This window comes from Rutilus rutilus, assembly GCF_951802725.1.
Source record: "Rutilus rutilus genome assembly, chromosome: 1".
Classification (NCBI taxonomy): Eukaryota; Metazoa; Chordata; class Actinopteri; order Cypriniformes; family Leuciscidae; genus Rutilus; species Rutilus rutilus.
Window position 1 is genome coordinate 59,789,048 of NC_140209.1, and position 23,049 is coordinate 59,812,096.

The 23,049-nt window shown below is 35.7% G+C and overlaps 1 protein-coding gene across 6 annotated transcripts in view; it reads right to left on the reverse strand.

Annotated features, from left to right (window-relative positions):
- Positions 1–2,989: 2,989 nt before the first annotated feature.
- pecam1a (platelet and endothelial cell adhesion molecule 1a) overlaps positions 2,990–23,049 on the reverse strand; it is a 30,152-nt gene continuing 10,092 nt past the window's right edge. Inside the window, exons 3-15 of one of the 6 annotated variants that reach the window (XM_084402083.1) lie at positions 14,997–15,290; positions 14,305–14,586; positions 12,721–12,981; positions 11,632–11,901; positions 10,986–11,270; positions 8,994–9,263; positions 7,848–7,986; positions 7,673–7,752; positions 6,590–6,643; positions 6,448–6,513; positions 4,485–4,556; positions 3,643–3,665; positions 2,990–3,235 (exon numbers count right to left, since the gene is read on the reverse strand). In XM_084402083.1, coding sequence (XP_084258209.1) covers positions 3,182–3,235; positions 3,643–3,665; positions 4,485–4,556; positions 6,448–6,513; positions 6,590–6,643; positions 7,673–7,752; positions 7,848–7,986; positions 8,994–9,263; positions 10,986–11,270; positions 11,632–11,901; positions 12,721–12,981; positions 14,305–14,586; positions 14,997–15,290 — 2,150 coding nt within the window. In that variant the 3' untranslated portion in view covers positions 2,990–3,181. Of the gene's footprint in view, positions 3,236–3,590; positions 3,666–4,484; positions 4,557–6,447; positions 6,514–6,589; positions 6,644–7,672; positions 7,753–7,847; positions 7,987–8,993; positions 9,264–10,985; positions 11,271–11,631; positions 11,902–12,720; positions 12,982–14,304; positions 14,587–14,996; positions 15,291–23,049 lie in introns of all 6 variants that reach the window. The other 5 variants (XM_084402088.1, XM_084402086.1, XM_084402085.1 and 2 more) reach the window with 5 other exon arrangements.

Consider the following 23,049-nt stretch of genomic DNA (forward strand, 5'->3'; position numbering starts at 1 on the left):
AGCTTTCTGGCAGAGCGGGAATCAAGGATGTGAACAGAGAGATACGAAGCGCGGCAGGTTAGAGTGTTTTGGACTGCATAAAATAAAAAAGAAACTAACAAATACATGGCGAAAGAAGTGGTAGACTGCAGAAGGGGATGATTTTTAATGAAACTTGGGAGGCGGATGGTGTTACTCTTTCACGTATCTTAGCATGTGGTGTGTCCATGTGTATGTGTGAATGTATGAAAAAAAGTGTCCTAAATGAAAACTGTGCAACCCAATGTCACAAAAAAGACTTGTATATGTGTATTATAGTTCATTTTTCAACTTAAAAGTGTTAGTTTCTTTCGTTTTTTTTTTCTAAATAAAAATCAGTAAATTTATTCTCGTTTATTTTTATTTTTGTCTATTTAAATTCTATTCACAAACTCACCACACACAATAATGGTCAATAACTCTAATTTGTTGAAAGCTAATCTTTTTCTGAAAAAGATGACACCTTGCACATTAAGATGCACATTGTTTTAGAATTTTACAGTAAAAAAATCTAAATATGTGAAAAACACCTATTTTAGCTTCAGGTTCTAATCGGTTAAGCTCTAACATCCACTAAAACTATTAATTTCATTCATTTGGAAAATGAATTTGATCTTCAGGCTGGGTGAAGGTTAGTGAGGAGTGAAATATAACTACATGACTTCATTACATAACACAGATATCAACTTCAGATGGATGATAGTCTATTCCAGGCACCTTCCTGTTCCCTCATCGTGTCATCCCATCGGGAGCTTTTCGAGGAAAGTGGAAGCTTATCTAAAGAAGACAGACAGGTAGAGACAGGAATGCCACACGTCTTGCTGACAGGATATTTTGGCGGTATCTGATGGTGTCAATTTTAAGGCCCTCACCAAATGTCCAATTTTTTGGGTTCCAAATTTTGGCCAAATTCTCCCCTTCCAACAATCCTAGGTAAAGTCCCTATTCATGGTTCTACAGGTGACCTTATCAGATGTTCCTGTGGTGTGACGTGCGTTAAGAGTGATTTATTCTGCTTGGAAGAATGTCGGGGCCACACCAATGTCAAATTGTAAATTGTCCAACATTGAACGCTGAATATTTATGATCAGAAATCCTATTGTGTGGGGGAAACCCGGAGACAAATGCGCACACTCTGTAGATTGTCACATGGAACAAAACGTTTGTGAATGAATCTGTTAGTGTTTACTGTGCTGTCTCGGTCACATCCCGGCACTCCACACACTATCCAAAAAGAAAAGAAAAAAAACTGTACAACTATTATTTTTTTATCATCATCTTTGTGGCCTCTGACATTTTGAAAATCTAATAAGATTTGAAAAATCCTTAAGTGTGGGGTAGCCTTAAATGTGTAGTACAACAAAACTTCCATTCATACACATGAAAGATTTCATACATGCTATCATACGTATGTCCTTCATTTTCTGTGTACAGATTTTACATATTTATCGAAAGGATAATACACCTGGAGAGAAATATCAATTAGCAGACACAGATTTCCTAGCTAAACTGACCTGAGTTGTACCACATTTAAACAGAGTCATCTAAGAAAAATATTTGGTAACCTGTGAACTGTTGCATAAGTCTGTCTCCTAACTTTCACACTAACCAGATTACACAACCATTATGATTAATGATATCTAATAATAAAGTACATTTGAAGATATGTAGTGTTGCATTACAGTGCTGAAGGGTGTGTATCCAGGAAAGAGGAGCTTCTTGTCACAAGTCTAAGATATTCACAATGTAGCGTTCTGAACTGGCCCCATAAGGCAAAGTATAAGACAACATATTCCCAGAATACATTTCACAGGGGTCAGCGTGCCAATTTTAGCATTGCAGCTAACGGCAGGACTGGAATCCGGCGCAACATCGAGTCAGGGCTCATGTTATGACCGAATGAGAGCAAGAGAGGGACACTTTATGGCAGTAAAACAGAGGTACATGATGTTCCCCCTCCCTAAAATAAGTGCACGTCTGAGAGTGGTGAAAAGCTCAATGTACACACCTCACTGCTACGACTTATGCAATGCGTGGTGTCCTACACAAAGCCACTGGAGATACTGTGGCACCCCTGGAGATCTATTCATTGCTAGCTGCTAAAGTGGCACCTCATTATGGGACTCCCTTATTTCCACAAAGGGGGACCATTGCTGTGACTGCCCATGATGTAATATGATAGATGGGAAGTCATGCTGATAAGCCCATGAGTGTCACATTGGAGCCCTCAAGCAGCCTGACACCATCCAAGGACACCAGCAGTATCACAGGCAGTGCACTATTTTATGTGACATTCAGAGATGGCCTGTAAAAGAACCTTACTTCTGTCCAAAGTCACAAACACTGAGTTAGTTAGTTAATAAAATATGTTCAAATTTGACCCCCCAAAAAACTAATTTTAGAATATGTTAAAAAAATATTTGCAGAGATAGCTTATAAAGGTATAACTTGAATTTAAGGATACTACCTGTTTTTGTAAAAGGAATAAAAAAGGATTAAATATCGCTAAAAAAAGATTTTTTTTTTAAAAAGATGATTACACAAACTAAAGGCAACTTTTATAATAAAACAAAAAGAGCAGAGGTCCTAACATAGAACACTGAGGTATTCCATGAGAAATGGCACAGTTTTTGTCCATTGGCAGCATGTATGTCTCAGTCTGAGATTGTTTACAACAGCAATCAATGCAGTTTTGGTTTTATGGTGAGAATTAAAACCTGTGAAAGTTCTTGAAAAGAACTAGATATTCTTGCAATTATGTTACAACAACTTCCCATAAGGGTCGAGTCATTTCAAACTGCTATGTAAAAAGTTAGCAGTGGTATTTCATCCTAAAATGTTTAAACATTACTCCACTTTAAAATACTTAATATTTCCGGTGGATCAGCAGCTCGCCCATGTTCTAGAAGCACAGATGGTTTTCCTTTTCCTCATAGTTCTTGAAAAAACACAATAAGAATAAAGACTTGACTTGACTGCTCAGATTTTAATCTCTGATATACAAACATCACAACACATCTTACTCACATTACAAACCATCCAGGCCACAAAGTAATATTAATGATGCCGTCAAACCAAAATGTTCAGTGTCAACATATCATAAATGAAAATCAGCTTCTGGTGGTGAAGAAGCTGAATAAATTAGATGTAATGTGTTGAGACACTATGCAGGTTCTTGTTCACTGTTGTTGAGTTGCGCATACTCCAGAGCCGCCTGCTGAGAAAGACACAAATAAGCTTCACTGAAAGCTTGCAGAGTCACGTTCAATCAATCTATCTATCTATCTATCAATCAATCAATCAATCTATCAGTCTATCTATCTATCTATCTATCTATCTATCTATCTATCTATCTATCTATCTATCTATCTATCTATCTATCTATCCATCCTGAAATAAAGAATGTTTGTGCAAAATATAGTTTCTAATTATTCCTCTTTGGATTTTGTATGACCAGCACATTTTCTTGTCATGCTTCATAAGTTAGACCACATGAGATATGAGGTATTTCTTCTGTAGCACCCATTTCTTCCACAAGAGGGCCTCCCTGTGACAAATCTAATTGTACATACCTACATGTGGACTTGTGTGTCTGTGTCTGTGTCAACATTGTGCGTCACTTACGCCCTCAGCCTGTTCCGAAACTCCTATAAAAAACAAATGAACCGCCGTCACAAAAGAGCCGCAGCGGAAAATAGATGCATATTTAATAACTACAGCCCAACTTCCTGAACCAACTCCCAAGGAAGAGGAGTGTGATGCCTGCCGTGGGCTTATCGTTTTAGTGCCATGCTAATGTGCCTGTGTAAGTAATCTGTTTCCCTCCAGATGCAGCTATTGTTTGGCGACATGTGGGCATGCCAAAACCCATTTCAGTGTGACCTCTGCTATGTTTCAGCATTGTTTTACACGCATACCGCAATGATTATCAAGAGGTCTTGCTATTAATCAACTAGGGACAAGGGGCTGTGGAGTGTTTATTTGCGCTGATGAAACAATGGCTGAGTTTCTGTGTCGGTTGGGCAAAGGAACATGAGGCTCCAGGGCCTATTGTGAAAACAGGAAGCTCTTTCCCACCGGCACAGGAAAAAAGCCACCTGGCGTCTCATGCATGATGGAACCACACTTTCATTAACAATGTTAGTACGCAATGCAACAATGCGCCTCTTTTACTGCCTGTTATGGTCATGCTTGAAGGGGAGGGTAGTATGGAAGTTTGTTTCTGCCACAGAATAAAATATAAATAAGGTAATTGCAATTTTTAATCTCACAATTCGGACTTTTTTTTCCTCGCAATTCCGAGTGTCTCACAATTGCGAGAAATGTTACATTTTCAAGTCAGAATTGCAAGATAAAAAGTCACAGTACCCTTTTTTTTTTTTTTTTTTTTTTTTTTTTTACGGTGGAAACAAGCTTCCATAGGGTTGTCGTGCTGTAATGTGTGTGATTCAAAGATCAGAGCTCACCTGGTGTGGACATCTGGACCTCTGTATGCTGGCCACTGTAATCAGGCTCTATGCTTTTCTTCACAAGAACTTCTAATAGAAATGTGAAAACATTTTTTATTTTATTTTTTTCAGCATAAACATGGAAATTTCTCTTCTTTACTTATTTCATTTATACTTTACTGTGTAGACTAGTGCTTTTATAAATAGTCATGATCCAATAACTACATTTCTGGTTTTAGACAGTAGGGGAAAAAACACACACACACACACACACACACACACACACACATAATAATAATACTTAAAATATAATAAACACTGCAAATAATTAAACTAACCATAATCATGCATAGTGAGGACAGCAAAATAAACCTGATTTCACCGAGTGCAACATGTTCCTGGATCAACATCTGCGCTGATCCTGGAACAACATTCCGAACAAGATTTGAGGGTTAAGTGCTTCTACATCAGTGTTATTCACCTATCATTTTCCTCTGATTTTAGGGATAACTTATGGGTACGGTTAGGTTTAGGGGTAGGGATAGGGTTAGGATTACATTTTCAGACAGGAATGTTGTTCCAGGATCAACAAAATATGTTGACAGAGGAACGCGACTGACTCAGCAAAATCAGGACGTGCGGGGGACCGAACCCCGAGACTACCTGTAGGAGGTGGTCTGAGTTTGGTTGTAATACCGATGCTACCGATCCACAATCAGATTTCTGACTTGAGATGCATCCTGAATCATAAGCACACCATGTCCGTTCGTTGGCCAGAGGAGAACTGGCCTTCCAACCGAGTCTGTTTTTTTTTCCCCTCTGTTTCAGGTCACCTGATGGAGTTTTGGTTTGTTGCCATTGTCGCCTCTGGCTTGCTTAGTTGGGGACACTTAATATTCAACAACATTACTGATTTAACTGCACTGACACCATCGGATGAAAACTGAATTGAGCCGGATGATGATGATGATGATGATCACTGTTTTCTGCAGAACTGCTTTATAGATTAAATAAACTAATTTAATAATTGAAGATCTTTAAAACGGAATTGAATTAACACTGATCCGACTTCAGCTGACTATTTTCTTTTAAAGCTGCTGTATAGCCGAAATCAAATTGGCATATTTCGTAGTATTTACAGTAATAAATTAATTTCATTTTGAGGGTGTCTGCTACCTGTGTTGAATTTCTCTGAATATCTAAAATTCCTATTCCAATTCATTTTCCTGTGTGTCGTGGTCAGTTCAATTCCAATGCAAATCAGGGTTATTATGGTTAACTAAAACCATAAAAATCTTACAATTATTGTATTGCTTTATGTAGCCTAAATATATATATATATATACATTTTTTACTATAAACAAAAAAAAAAAAGACAAAAACAACAAAATCACTAAACTAAAATTAAACCGAAACCAGAAATAAAACCGAATTAACAGTACTATATAGTACTAGTACTATAGTATCTCAATGTCACTGATGCAAATTCATTTGGCCAAATATAAACAGGTCAAAGGTTATGCCTTCAACCTTGAAAACTGTACTTAATCAATATCAGTGTTTGTACCACATGTTGTGTGTTGGGTCGCCAGTTTGAAATCTGCATCTTGAAGCACAACCAATTGTACTTATACTTTAATTTATTTTAAATTTTGGAAGTTAGAAAATCTGGTGGCAGTGACATCATTGTATGTGGATACTAAATTGTGTTCTTGCAATTTCTTAATAAAATTAATTGTGATTAGAAAATACGCAGAGTGTCACGACAACGTTTACAGTGGCTCAGCATTTCACACAGAGACAAATCTATAATTTGAACACTTTGTATTTATACCAGATATAGTTTACAAAAATACCCAAATCGCTCCAATGCTCTTTTAATATTCAGCTAGAACTGACAGATTATTATTATATTATATATATATATATATTTTTTTTTTTTGCAATGATTGAGGGATTCGTTGACATGCTTGCATCTCACCTTTGGTGGGATCCACTTCCTGTGGGTGAACCAGCTCAGAGTCCACATCGGTGTGATCGTCAGTATCTAGTTTGATAGCAAGCAGACATTGTCATGAGATGAACTCACATCACAGAGGCCTCATCCTGTTTAAAGTCTGTACCTGAGCCAGATACATTTTCACTCCACACATTCCTGCCCATCACACAGGGAGTGCCTGTAAGGCAAGAACAAACAAGATATGACTTCAACATTCGGTGTCAGGGAAAAAAAAGTTTTCAATATGAGTTGGTAATCAAAATACAATTCAGCCATTATAATAATCTAACCTAACACAACACGCAAAGATAGCAGATATGACGTAACGATCCGCATATCACTGTTTGCGTGTACCAAACTCCACAAGAATTACACTGGTAATAATAAAATCATAAGTTCATTCACTAAGAAAAGTACTCATAGAAAGTACAATTTAGAACACTATACAGCTCAAATAATAAACAGGCACATAACTAGTCTTATTTTATACTAGTGAAAAAACCAACAACAAAAAAAAACATTGTTTTATTTTTTATTACAATTTTTTCTCTATTTTTCCACTCTATTTCAATTAGTATATCATCAAAGGCCATTATCAAAATGAGAAAAGCCACACTGTAAAAAAAAAAAAGTTGAGAAAACTTAAAAGTTTAAGGCACCCAGCTGCAGGACATTTTTGAGTTTTCTCAACTTACGTGTTTGAGTTATCTCAACTTTTCTCAACTTTTTTTCATGTTAAATAGTTGAATAAACTTTAAAAACTGAATTTGTCATACAAAACGTAAGTTGGATTTTGACATATCCACTTCAGAAGCACATTCATCTGATTTATATAACATTTTATACCTAAAAATATATTTTTATCTGGCTGTTTACTTTCTTTTTTACTTAAATCAGTACTTTCTGATTTATGCTGTGATAAATAGAGAAATTCAAAAACCTTTAACAAGAGTTTTGAACCTGGCTTTATGCAGTTTATGTAAATGTGTGCATATGTAATTAAATAATGCCTAATTTGCATATTACATAACATCCCACAAAACGATTGTCTAAATATACTGTGATTAATCAACTAGGGAAAGTATAGTAATATCTATTAGAGTTTAGCCTATTCACCTGTGGCGCCTTGCCTTAAACACACAGCAGCTTCAAAAATAGCCAAATGCACTATTAATATTAATATGACAAGAATAGGGACATTTTCTACCATTGAGAATGGTGTTGTCTTCAATGTCGAGAGTGAGGCTTATTCTCATAGGGTCACCTGATTTGGGCCTTGAAGGTTTTCTGAGACAAAAAGCATTTTCAAACAGAATGAAAGAAACATTCAAATGATGATATTAGACATATGAACTGCAGATGTTAAATCTGGGCCGTCTTACACTGATAACTCAGTTGCTTGCTTTTTTCTGCGTGGATTTGGCATGTTCTTCAAAATGACTGTCAGGACTATGACGATAGCCCCCAAAAGCAAGATGCAGAACACTCCAATAAGAGCTTTCTTCCACAGCGCTAAACTGACTATAAAACACACACACAGACAACAAATATCAGAAAGAACTTGTGAACATCTTTACCAACATCTTCTGTAAACATTGCCACTTTTATGCCAGAAACATACTCTACATGAGTACAAGCAGGGCCTAAAACACACGTTTTGCCACACCTGCCAATAACCGCTGACATAAGAAAATTTACCGGCCATAAATATTTTTTACCGCCCATGTTTTTGCAAAATGAGGCAGTTATGATAACAAAATGCGGTGATACAGAATTCTCTATTCAAATTTTGATACCGCAGCTAAACCAACTAACTAATATAAATTTTAAACATTGAGACAAGTAACTGTAGTTTTCAGGTAGAGACATTGAACAAAGTTCACTGTATAAATTAATCAGATTAATCCTAATTAAAGTTACAAATGTTATTCAGTCAAGAGCAGAGAGTGTTTTTTTTTTTAATCTTTCTCCTTTGTTGTTTTATTAACATTAAAAACACAGTGCAGCAGAAATATTAAGCTGCTGTCACTTCTATACCTAATGCACGGATTCAATATACTGATACACATGCGTTGTCTTTCTCGACTGTTTACGTTCACTTAAGACGTAACCGACTATCTTTACTAGGATACTCGAGCCAAGACTGAAATTTGTGTGAATTTGTCCGTTCAAGCACAAGACGGCGTAAAAGAGAGTTCAATTCAGTATTCGAGCGCTGTCTGAAACGCGAGTGACACATTGAGTTCCCTTTCACGTCTTCTTGCACTTAAATATCTAAATTGGCAAGGCTTACAATTTTGTGACGTTGCAGCACTGGCCCGTCAACTTTCCAGAGTGTCGTGCATGTTTGTTCACGTTCACGTTCACGTTCTCACAACATTGCATTGTTAGAATTAATAAAAACTGCATTAACTGACTGCTTTCTTTAACTTTCATCATTCAAAAAATGATATTTCAAAACAGAGAAGTTCTACTATGGCTTATCAGGGTGATCAAATGGTGTGTTGGTGTGGTATTTAAAAATGTACCTCCAATCCTGGCAGGGTGACTCCTTTTAATTTCAGTGTTGTAATTGGATGCCTCACAGTAGTAGTCGCCTCGCTGGTCTCGTTCTATGGCTTTGATGATATGAGTTCCTTCTAAGGATCTGACTTCTTTGGTGGCTAAAGGGAGGCTGTTGTGATACCAGGTAAAGATGATTGGGTAAGTGCCCTTCTGTACACGGCAGGTGAGGTTGAGATTTGAGCCCTCTGTGACTGTAACGTCCTGTTGCTCCAGGACTGGTTTGGACACTGGTACTGATAGACAGACAGAGAAATACTTTAGTCAAAAATAGTAAGAGACAGTTCACGCCAATAATACTAGTCCATTCATTATCGGCTGCTCTGTCGCAACTTTAAATCCCATTCACCATTCCGGTGTGGAGTCAATGTCATGTCAAATTTGTATTTGAATGTGAACAGGAATGAGATTTCTGATTTCAACTTCTGTTATTTAAAACTATTTTATGACTTAAGAAGAAATAGAGAATGACTTTTTGAATAAAAAAATGAATCACTTTTTTATCAGAAGAAAAACTGATAATATCGCGGCAAACATAATGCAATGTGTAATTCAAAATAAAGGTAAAACTCCAGCGAAAAATCAATTCGGAAAATTTCCTCATATTAACTGCAACACAGTTGTCACAATCATGTCTTGTTCTGTTTAGTGGAATTATCTTGTTCTGTTTATTTGTTTTGTTTTTTGTCTCCTGAGTTCTAGTTCTTTCATTGGTTGTCATGACGTCTGATTAGTTCACACCTGTTCCCTGTTCCACTGATTTTCATTCCATGTGTATTTAAGCCCTCAGTTTTCTTCAGTTCTTTGTCTTGCGTTAGCGTTAATAGTGGGTGTTTATTAAATCTATTAAATTTATTTAAAATGACAATCATCACCCTGCGTCATGCATCTCTTTGTGTTTTTTAAACGTTAACCATGACAACAGTGCATTAGGCCATATTTGAATGCTTTGTGTGTGTGTGTGTGTGTGTGTGTATGAATAAATAATGATTTTTTTTATTTTGAACCACCCCTTTAAAAACTTTATAAACTTGTGTTTTGACAATAGACAGATTTAACATGCATTCATAAAGTATGTTCACTGTTTGTTTCTCTGACACTGATTAATTAATTCATTCCTTTGGACGAGTCCCCAGATTTTAAACTTGATTTTAAATGAGATACTCCAAACCATATACTAAACCTAACGGATAGTGTTAAGGAAAGCAAAAGTAAGATAAAGACTCATATGCTGAAGCAATTAATTGAGCTCTTTTAGCATGATTTATGTTTTACTGGATACTGGACAAGTTTACTACAGCAGAAACGCCATACACATGGAGCTGATTATGTAATGTAAACGTCAAAATGTATGTTTACAAATCATGCACTATGGTAAAAGTGTTTTGAGGTCAAAAGACGAATATCAAATGACAGGAAAATTGACCAATCATATTGTTCCTCTGAATGGGTGGGGCTTGTTATCACTTAGTTTTTGACTAGGTCCGCCCACTGTGATCTGGGGGAACATTTTTGATAAAATAGCTAGCTAGCGCTATGGAAAACACAGAAATGCTAGTGAGGAGGACATTGTTGCTAATTTATTATTATTAATTAATTAGTGCTAATTAACTGTTATCATAATTCGAAAAGGATTTGATGCTGTTGGTGTTTTACTGCCGCTCTTGTTTATTTCAGCTGGAAACCGCAGTGAATTGTATGCATAAGTATATTTTTAGAGTAAAAAAAAAAAAAAGTAGATAGAGGCTTGTTTTTTTTTTTTTAATTAACTTGTGCTGCAAAAAAATCGTCAAGACAAACTTTGATTGTTGTCTTGAAAAGCTTTTGTCTGTGCAGAACAGGAATACAATGAATGTAACAGTCATCAAAAATGGTACCGGACACAAAAGTCTATCAGTGATTATGGAATAGGCACACACATCATTGAGCATGAAGATGTCAGGGTTTGGTCCTCTTACCTATGACTTCTGCTCTAAGGGGATGACTAGCGCTACTGATTGATTGTCCCTGGTTTTGGGCCTGACATGTGAAGCTGTGGATCTCTTCTGGAGAACTGATGTTGTTATTGCTGAAGAGTGCCTTGTCAGCTGCCTCAACCACTCTCCTCTCAGCCACTGGCTTGCGGGCCTTCAGTAAGGTGTATGTTATTGGAAGCGTTCCATTCTCAGCCTCACACAAAACCTTGAATGGCCGACCAACAATCACCCTATCAACAACACGAATGACTGGGGTAGAAACAGGCACTGGAAAAAAGAGGGGAGGAAAATGAGAAGCATGAAAAAAGCATTAGGGTGCCTATTCACTATCAATTTACAAAAATATGCCTGCTTCATATTCCAAGCAGTCAGCTCTTCACTTTTAAAAATAAATTGCTTTATTTGCATTGATGAGTCCATGAAGAACCTTTAACATCCATGCAAACTTTCCATTCCACAGAGTTCTTTAGATACTAGTTCATCAAACATCTTTTGATATTACTAAGTTATAACATGTTATAACATAGTAATTATGGAAAATTCTTTGTTATAACAATCTATTAATAATGTGGATAATATATGCATGTCCTCTAATGCCGGAGCTTTGGCAAAAGCATGAACTCTTCACCTTTAGCTTTTAAATCAAGCGGTTGGCTGGTCTTGGTAACTCCTTTAGCCACTGCCATACAGGAGTATTTCCCATTGGTGGCCAGGCTCGCAGTGGCAACGTATTCGGCACCTGAATAAATGTGCCGATCTTCTTTCAGCAAAGTATACTTTATGTCCGCTTGTTTGATCTTCTCCGATGAGCTTACAGCACTGTGGCAGGTCAGAGTGAAGGGTTTCCCTTCAAAAACCTGATCTGGGCTCATTCTCAAAATCGGCTTCGAGAACAGTTCTAAAGAGTGAACATGGAGTCAGAAAAATGTAGTTTATTATCATGCAGTGGAGGGTTATTATAGTTAACTAAAACCAAAACCATAGAATAGTTCATTGCTTGAAATAGAATAAACTTTAACTAAAAAATAAATAAAATATATATAAAAAAAACTCAAACTAAAATAACAAAAACTGAAATAAAAATGACCAAAAACTATATAGAAATTGTTTTGTTTAAAAAAAAAAAAAAAAATAAATAAATAAATAAATAAATAAATATATATATATATATATATATATATATATATATATACTGTATATATATATATATATATACTAAAAATAACTACAATTAAAATGAAAACAGAAAATAAAACCATTCAAAATATGAATAAAATCTAGAATAATATCTCAATAACACTGATGCAGTTTAATTTATTTTAAATGTTGAGTATTATAATATGCATCATTATTCTTGGCAAAATATAATTTATTATTTGTTTATTAATAATATATATTAATTTAGTTCTGATAAACAAATCAGAATTAAATCTGCATGTGCAGAGCTCTGATTATGTGATTATGTGCGAAATGTGTGTAAAATATTTATTAATGGTGAAAATGTTTAACATTCCATTTTCCATTTCAGTGTGATATTACTATTTTCGCTGCAAATTTGTTGCATAAGTGACATTATTAAAAACTTTGTTTAATGCAATAATAACAAAAAACAAATAAACCCCTTAATACAACAATATAATTTGGAGATGAAAGCGGACTCTTGATAGCTGAAAGCATTCTAAGATTAGTCAAAATGTGTATGGTTGTGGTTGGTTACCTGTGACATTAAGCCCATAGACGGCTCTCTTTTGCACGCTGTCTTTCTCTGATTTACACACATAGTCCCCTGAATCCTCAGCTCTTACGGTGAGGCTGTATGTGAACGTTGTGTGATATTGACGAAGTAGGGTGTTGCCTTTGGTAAGGAACAAGTCGAGAATTGAGGAATATTGCACCTGACATGTGATTTGCACCCTGTCACCCTCAACAACATTCGCATTGGGGGAGATGCTTATTTGCGGCCTGATCGCATCAAGATCTGTAAAAAGAAAAAAAATATCAATCTCACTGTCGATGCAAAATCTAGTCAGCTGTGGATATGCTCAATAAAGACCCCATGAAATGACTTGCTTAGCTGTATTTTCTTGTGTTGCTATACTTCTTGCCATATCATATGGGGTTGAGAGGCATTATAACTTTACATTTTATTGGACTAAAATGTACATAATCCATGAGTGAAAGATGATTCAATAATTTTGATATTAATGACCAGCATTTGCACTGCCATTCAAAAGTTTGGGCTCTGTAAGATTGTTAATGTTTCTTAAAGAAGCTTCTTGTGCTCACCAAGGCTGCATTTATTTGATCAATCAATCAGTCATACAATTGAATGCATAATTCTTAAAAGTTAGTTCACTCAAAAATGTCATTTCTGTCTATGATTACTCACCCTCATGTCGTTCTAAACCCGTAAGACCTTCGTTCATCTTCGGAACAGAAATTAAGATATTTTTGATGAAATCTGAGAGCTTTCTGATTCCTTAATGGACAGCAACGTCACTGCAACTTTCAAGGCCCAGAAAGATAGTAATGACATCATTAAAATAGTCCATGTGACTACAGTGGTTCAACCTTAATGTTATGAAGCGACGAGAATACTTTTTTGTGCAAAAAAAAAAAAAAAAAAAATTCTCTTCTGTGTCAGATCTCCTACGCTATTCGCGTAGTTAACAAAGTACAGCGCTTACGGGTTATACACCAGAATGCTGGCTAATTATTGGCTGACGCTGGTGATGTGAGCACATGACACATGCGTGTGATGCTGATACAGGAGCTGGCCAATAGTGAGCTGGCATTTTGACATAGAACCAGGAAGCGCTGCACTGTTTACACTACGTCAACAGCGTAGGAGAATGATGTGGAAGAGAAGAGATTGTTGAATAATGTCATTATTTTGGGGGATTTTTGCACACAAAAAGTATTCTCGTCGCTTCATAATATTCAGGTTGATCCCTGTAGTCACATGGACTATTTTAACCATGTCTTTACCACCTTTCTGGGCCTTGAAAGTTGCAGTGACGTTGCTGCTTATGGCTGGTTTAGAAAGCTCTCGGATTTCATTAAAAATATCTTCATTTGTGTCCCGAAGATGAACGAAGGTCTTACGGGTTTGGAACGACATGAGGGTGAGAAATGAATGACAGAATTTTTTATTTTTGGGTGAACTAACCCTTAAAAACAGATTAAAATCATTTTGAGTGTAGCCAACAGATGTGGACTAAAAGCCACAAAACAATTTTGATTTCATGCATGGGTCTTTAGACGAAGTTTCTTTGACCAAGCAAAATGTACATGATGTTACCTTCTATAATCACTTTCACCGTGTTGCTTTTGTTGGAGAAGCCCGCGTCAGGATGCATGATAACCACATAGACACAGTGCAGGTAGACGTCTTTAAGCTTCTGCATGGTGAGAGTGGTCATCACAGAGTTGCTCTTACTAGAGACTCGCTTGACCTCCTGATCGTCCTCGTAGAAATAGAAGTTCAGACTGCCCGTCTCCTCTGGTGCACTGCATGTGGCAATGATGTTTTCCCCCTCAGAAATGATATCAGACTTCACCTTCAGCGTGGGGACTTGAAGGCCTGCATGAGTTTAAAAACTCTTTATTAACCCCTGACCTCTCATCAACTACAAAATTTAGTAACAACAACAAAAACCATGCAATACTTTCCAAATCCAAAAAGATCTCAAACATTATTGGTGCGAATCTAAAAATAAATAAAAAATTGTCGCAAAACATGTGTGGTTAAATATATATATAAAAAGTCTACACCTGTTAAAACAGCTGTTTTCAGTGACATTGCAGAGGTTGCAACTGTTACAATAAACATGCAATACATCTGTTATGATATATTTCCTTTTTTACATCACAAAAAACAGCTGTTTTAACAGGGGTGTGTCGACTTTTATATCCACTGTAAGTGGACAGCAACAGCTGCTAAAATAGAATTAATAGAATTATGCTTTGATGAGCATCAGTTATGTAACTAACCTGTGACTATGAGTTTCTGACTGGTGCTTGTCTTGATCTTGTCGTAGATGCGGACAGCGCACTGGTAGCGACCCGAGTTGAACACCCTGGCTGGAGATAAACTGCGCTCCACCACTGAGGCGCTGGTATTTTTGGAGTACATGACCTGATCGTCCAGCAGGAAGCTGAAGGTGTATGTCAGCGGCTGGGGGAGGCTGTGACTGACTTTGGCCTCACAATGCAAGGTTAGGTTAGTGCCACTCGCCACATTATTACCAGGAAGCACAGTCAACGTCACCTGATCAATGGTGAATGCTGCTCAGAAAGACCCAGAGATAAAACACACACACACATTTGTTTCACTATATTAGAGAGGACATTGCATAGACTTCCATTGATTTTATGTCAAAATATCTTCCACTAAACCTACACCCATCATAGAAACAAAACACTAGATTTAAAACAAAACACGTTTTGGCCAATTTATAAGCCTTTGTAGTGTCTGGACGAAATCACAATGACTTATTCTTTCTAAGCTTCAGAAAGCTATTAACCTATTGGACTCATTCATGTAAATCACAGGCCTAGCGCAAATGAGTCTGGATCAAATTGCCCCATTGTCACTTTAGTGGCACGGCAGAGGCTAAACAGAAACACCTCCAAACTCCGTTGTGAGCTTCAAAAAGATCGTAATCAACTCAACTCACACTCCCTTTCTTGGTACCGAATTAAACCTCTCGGTTTGCCTTAGCTAATTATATATAGTAGGTTACGATAAAATGTTTTAAACTATGTTTGCCATCCTTTTGAGTAAAAATGACCAGTTTTGACGCCATCATAAAACATGCAAATTAGGCTGTCAAAAGGAGACAAAGAAACTCTCTTTCGCTAAAAGTTGGACAACAACTATTGGTCATCTCACCCAAAATAGGTGTGGACTAAGTTCTCCTTAAAGTCGATGACGATGGCTTATGGCTACACTGTAAAAAAAAAGTGTAATTTTACAGGTAATTGTCTGTATTTTTTTACAGAATTTTACCGTTTTGTCATTATACAGCAAATATCTGTAAAATAAAAGGCATTTGCTGTAATTTAAAGGTCCATTGTTAAATTTACAGGTAATTGCTTGTATTTTGGTTTTACAGCAATTTTACGTTTTTTAAAAGGAACTTGTCTGTATTTTTACAGAGTTATGTGTAATTTTACAGAAATTATTAAGTAATATTTTACAGATTTTTTCTGTGAAATTAGAAAACAAAGAAAAGAAGGTATAACTGCGAAAATCAGCATCTATTCAATATGTTTTCCTAACAGATTATTAAGCATATGGGGGTTAAAGTGAGTTTTTTTTAAGGTTAAATAAAAGTATTTGTAGGCTACCATAGACTGTGATTTGTACATACAGTACCCTACATAGGCTACAGTAGGCCTGAATTATTTTTTATTTCACATTTTATTTTATACTCATTTTGATCATTATTATTCTCAGTATAATAATCTAGTATAGTACAGTATAATAATAAACAGTCTTATTCTCCCATAATTTCATGTATATTTTATAAATATTTTTCCAAATCTCCGTTGCTTCACATTCAGGGCTTTGTGTGTGTGTGTGTGTGTGTGTGTGTGTGTGTGTTTGTTTGAGTGCGCGCGCGCGATGACGCAGATTCAAATTCATTTCCGCTGACGCTGTTTACTCCCGCCCACAACGGTTAACGTTAGCTGATCAGTCGAGTTTGGGCAAGTGGGAGATTTGAATTCAGTCTACTCTCGTGAAGTGGATTGTGAGATCAACAGTGGTTCAAAGCAATCGTATTCATCAAGAGCAGCCGTGAGCAGGAGCTGTTTTCAGTCAGTCCGTTTGGATTCTTCGGAAATAACGCCCTTTTCAGTGAGCCTTGTTCGTCACAGCGGACATCATGCCAACCGATCACCGGCTGAGGTAAGAGTCTCATTATACTAAGTTACATGTGAACGATATTTTATATTACATTTGTGTTAAGTTTACAGTTTTCAAGCTAACGTTAACATTCTTAAATTATGTTCTGTCATAACTGGCGAGAGCTGGAGGCCAAAACACTGAAAATGTAGCATGCGTCTTTACATTTTCCATCTGTTTTAAGAAAGATCAGTTGAACCCACACCTCAAAAGACCTAAAAGGAGCTTTCGTAGACATGTTATACATATCACAGTCCGTTTAATTGTACGTTATATAAAATCTTCGTTAATACGCGATAGTAGGCCTATCTGTCAGTAAATCAATCTCTTAAATGGCGGGACATTTTGAAACACTGTCTGGAAGCTGAAAACTCTTCTCTTAAAAATATCCTTGGTTTTAATTATAGTAAAATTATAGTAACCACGTTTTTGGCGGATTTTTATTACCATTTTTAATAACCACAGTTATACTACAAATAGGCCTACCATGTTTGTTTGTTTTTTCTTTGTGGTTAAACCATAGTTAATTTTCGTAAGGGTTAACGTGGCTATCAAGACTGTTAAGAAAACGAATTCAGTAAATACTGTACTTGATACAGGAAAGCACATGAGACTAGAATATGAACACAACATGATAAATTGCATATTCTGGCTGCATCTGCTTGCCAACACGTAACGTTAGCTATAGAATGCATACATGTGCATATATTAGGCTTATAAAATAAAAGTTGATAGAATGTTTGTGTTCTGATGAAGAAATGAACTTATCAACATTTTGGATGACCTGGGGTCATCATAGCAGCCTTTTTCATAGGATACTTTTGATCATTGGTTATGAAAATTGCATTGATCCAGATGAACAGAAAGTTACACCCCTAGGTGTCTCAGCTCAAAACATCACTGTTAGCCTTTCCTGCTCAGCTTCCAGATCATAGTCAGTTGAGGTTTTGCATTGTCCCAGTGGAACATATTCTGACATGTGTAAATGTAATACTGAGTTGTTAATTATTATTATTTTTTTTTTTTTTTGTGATTTCAGGTCAAGTGGAAAGCAGAATGATCATGGCAAACAAGGTATGGGAAGAAGTAATTTAAAATATTGTAATGGCCGAGTCTTCTGATTCCATATGATTGCACTAAAAGTGGCAGAACATTTAATTTGTTTTATACTGTATTTTCCCATGTGAATATTCATTTGATCCTTGTGAGGCCTATGGAGCTGCACAAGGTTTGGTTTTACTACAGTAAGACCACGATTGTGTTAGATTCCACCCATCTATTTTTTTTTTTTTTTTTTTTTGTAGTGTAACTAGGCTCTGTCATTTAGAAACATGACTTTTCCTATCACTTAATGACACATATCTCTACCTTTCATTCCAGCCAGAGGATCTGACGGTTGCTGCTCGCTTCTCAGCCTACCTGATGGAAAATTCTTCCTTCACCTTCAACTCAACCTTGCCAAGACAGAACTGCTTTGCCGAGACAGTTTCAGCCAAACCATGCGATCCTGCTGATTTGCCTTATACAACATTAGAAAGATCTGGCCCTTCCTATCGGAGCCACACAACTCCTTGTCTAAGCTCTTGTTCTATCCAGACTGGACTATTGTAATGCTCTCCTGGCAGCTCTTCCAGCATCAGTCAAACCTCTGCAACTGATCCAGATGCTGCAGCAAGACCTAAACTCACTGCTTCAGATCTGTGTGTCTCCAGAAGCTTGTGTTCTGCAAGTGAACGGCGCTGGACTGTTCCCTGCTGGTGGGATGACCTGCCCAACTCAACACATTTTCAAGAAACTGCTAAAGATCCATCTTTTCATAAACACTTGACCCAATAATACTAAATCTTTGTTTTAATAATAAATAAATGAACTTGTGTACTGTGCTACACTAACTGGGACTTGTCGCTGCACTTGTTGCTTCTATTGTTCTCTTAATTTTAAGTCACTTTGGATAAAATGTAATATTAACTATTTGAAATAAGTTATATTAGAGTATAAAGGCATACAGCAATTGTCTTTTAATGTGGATATTTTTACATGTTCTAAATGATATACTAAGCCTGTATTTCCTATCATTCACGTATCTTGATGTTCAGTGTTTGTTTAATGAGTAATACTGTAAATGTGCAGGTATTCCGTACTTGTACGTTTAGTTAATTTAACAGAAATTGACTGTACATTTGCTATTATTAAGTACTTAATTAGAGATTGGTCAAAGTTGTGAAACTGGATCTGCAAAAAATTAAAACTGTAAATATACAAACTTTGTATTTGAATTTATGGACTTATTACATTTTTATACATAACTTCATAGTTATTTTACACAGAAAAACTATATATTAAAAGATAATTACTGTAGATAGACAGAGCATTATTATAAAATAAATTTATAAACCCCTAAATTTACAGTTTAACCTTAAAGTTAAATGTTCTTTTTATGTAATTTGACATAATTTATCTGTTTTTCCATGGTTTAATAAGCCATTATTAACAGTAATGTACTGTAATTTAATTAATTTTGACCGTAAAGTCAATTCTGTATTTTTACGGTTTTTGCCTGTAATTTTGTGAAATGGTTATTTGCTGTAATTTAACGGAACCCGTCTGGAAACTTTGCTGCCAGAGATTTACCGTTTTTTTACGGGATTTTTTTTTACAGTGTATCTTAGTCTTATGTCTTAGTCTTATGTATCTTAGTCTTATTCTTTTGCTTTTTTTGTCTTGTTCTTAGCTTTTTGTCTTGGTCTTATCTCCGGCTTCTTGCCTTGTTTTAATCTTGTGCTCATTCATTTTTATCTCTGGGTGAAACTTACCCTGATTTTCTGGCAACTTTGCTTGCTTGCTCAGCACCAAAGATCCATGCAAGTACTATTTCTATCGATATTTAGATTAGTTTAAGATTGTTTGCCCCTGCCTTAAGGTGATTTGATTCTTTGCTGGCTCTCAAAAGTTAACAGTTTGTGATATTTGCCATTCTGTGATCTACTCTCTCTTTCTTTCTTTACTTTTTGTTTATTCTGTTTAAATGTATTATTTGTTTAAGTATAGTCGTATGTATTCGTATTAAAACCCACGCTTGATTGTCTCTGTCTGATGCTCACCTAACAAAGTCTCTTAAATGTGTGATCTTAAGCTTCAAGCTTTTATATTGTTGAGTACTTTATAGTAATTCATGACCAGAAGAATAACCTTTCTTAAGAGTTGATAAGAAGATACCCTCATTCACTATTCTCTACATTAGTTCACTAATATAGTCCACGTGACTGAGCAAATCATTCCATAGTTAATTCAGTTAATTTAATTTAATCAAGTTAATTGAGACACTGATGAACACCTGCTGTTAACAATCCGAATCACTGAAGGAAAGAGGAACTAGAAGAACAGAAAAAAATGATGAAATCAAGATAAAAGACATTAAGGCCTGGTTTCACAGACAGGGCTTAGATTAAGCCAGAATTAGTCCTTAGTAGACATTTAACTTTTATAAATGTGCCTTAGAAAAAACATCACTGGTGTTTATCTTGAGACAAAACAATGGCACTGACTTATTTTAAGATACGTCAGTGCAAGTTTCTTTCTGTTAAAACAGCTCAATCATGCATTTTAGTCTGAGACTAGGCTTAAGCCTTGTCTGTGAAACCGGGGGAATATCTTAGCAAAAGATCTCAGCAGAGGAGGATTAAACAACTCCACAAACAGCATTACCAGCTTCACTTATTACTAACCAGTTTGACTTTATTTCTGTCAGACGTCTACAGAAGTTATTATTAAAAGGTGGCAGAGATTAAGATGTAATTTTATTTTCATTTGATGTTACCATGATGGTGATCAGTGTTTGCTTTAGTTGGGCTCTTGACCCTTGACTTTTGAACATTAGTTTTTCTTTGGCTGCTGCAGCTGTGTCTTTAAAATAGATTTGCTATGGCAAAAAAAGCTGAAAGAAAACAGGATCAGATGACAATGGCTGTTTGTTAATGGTCACAATCATCATTTAGTGGTCTGATTCACTGATCTAATTTATTGTCTAATGTTTTTATGTGGGTGATGTTTTGTATTTTTGATGTTGGTGTCATTGTGATTTTACAGAACGAGATCTATCGGGGATATGACATTCAGAAAATATGAAGGATTTTAAAAAGTTTATACTCAGAATATTTTGAACTTCTAGATCAGCCAGACACACACAGGCATCAAGAATCGGCGAATGAATCTCAACAATGGTGACAATCATAAGTTTTATGCTGCAATGCGTGTTGGGTACCAGCATAGTTAAATAAGTTATGCAGCTGAATTGTCTGGTTATTTTATTTAATTTGTACTTTTTGCTTTTATTTTTGCTGTTGGTTTTGTGTTGACTTTTAGTACCGTGTTTTGTGACGTTCAGATATTTTTTGTTGATTGTCACCATTGTTGAGATTCATTGGCTGATTCTTGATGTCTGTGTGTGTCTGACTGAAGCCATAGTTCAACATTTTTTTTGTGAATGATGAGTTTAAAAATCCTTTATAACTGATTTTGCAGCACTGCTTGATCTTTTGTTGTAGTTTCACAGTATAGTAATATGATCTACACATTTTTAATAAGGGATTAGACACAGGCTTAGATCAGTGATCCAAACATTATGTAATGACATCATAATCAGCAACACCTGATCTCATTTTGGTTGGCTTTGATTTTTCCACAACAAATGTGTCTTAAAAAAACATACAGTTATAGCAGCCAAAGAAAAAACTAATGTTAAAGTCAAGGGTCAAGAGACCGACTAAAGTAAACACTGATCACCATAATGGTAACATCAAATGAAACAAAACAACATCTAAATCTCTGTTAATTCACAATAGGAATTTCTGTAGATGTATATAAAACAAATAAAGTAAATCTGGTTAGTAATAAGTTAAGCTGTTGTTTAATCCTCCTTTGCTGAGATCTTGAGAGATTTAATGTATTCTGTGGCTGAAGTCAGTTGTAGTTCTTGTGTTTCGCTTTTTTATCTTCTTGTTGTTCCTCTGTCCTTCAGTGATTCTGCTTGTTAACATCAGGTGTTCATCAACAATGCTCGATCATCAGTTAATTAATCACTGAATTATATAATTAACTTCAACACTGCTTTGGTGTTACTCCAACACTCTGTAGTGTGGACACACAAGTGTTCATTTATATGATTTTGCAGTGGGGTTAAAGGGTTAAATGTGTAAAATAAAATAAAAGTGAAGTGTATTTTAACAGTAATCAACTGTAAATTAATTTACGGCATATAACTGTAGAAAAACAGCAATTTATATATTACTGTAAAATCAAGGAAAACAGTAATATACTGTAAAATGTAACAGTCAGATTTATTAAACAAAAGAAGTTAATTTCACTGAAATATTAGTGAAAGTTCATAGAAAAAAAGTTATGCAAAGTCAATAACTAAAAAGGAGAGTAAATATTAAACTGAAGTGTTTTATGTGTTTTTGCACAGATGATATAGGAGAGATCTGTTAGTTTAATTAATTAGTTTTGTGGGTCACCATTGTGCTGAAGAGTAGAGCCTGTGCTTCAGTCAAAGATGAGCAGAGAAACACTGATGTTTGCTGCTGGTTTCTTTATTTAAAAGCACTAACTGTGTAGTTGCTGATACAGTGACAGTCTCCTTGCTAAGTACTTTAGCACATACGTGTGCTATTGTTCGCTATACGAACTGCTAAGACTTTAGTTGAAATCATGTTTTTATTCTATTACACATTAGGTGTTTGCAGATTTATATAAAGAGATATTAATTTTCAGTGGACTCAAATTGAGTCAGTTCACAGTTATATAAGTATAAATACAAGTTTTTGAACTCGAACTGTTTAAAGCAATCGGTTTCCCAAATTATATGAATTACCTTCCATGGTATTTTTACGGTAACATACTGTAAGCTAATTCGCTACACCTTTTTAATTAATGAGGACCAGTAAAATGTTCTCACTAGTCGCTTGTCATAATATTTTATTTAATAAGTGTAAAAGAGACTGTAGAAGGTTCGCACTCTGAAAAAACTAGACAAAGTCTTTAACAAAAAGAATCAATTATTTTAATAGAGCAAGAGCAGACGTTTCAGCCATCCAGCTATTCTCAATGCTCATAATGAATCAACAACAGACATGCAGT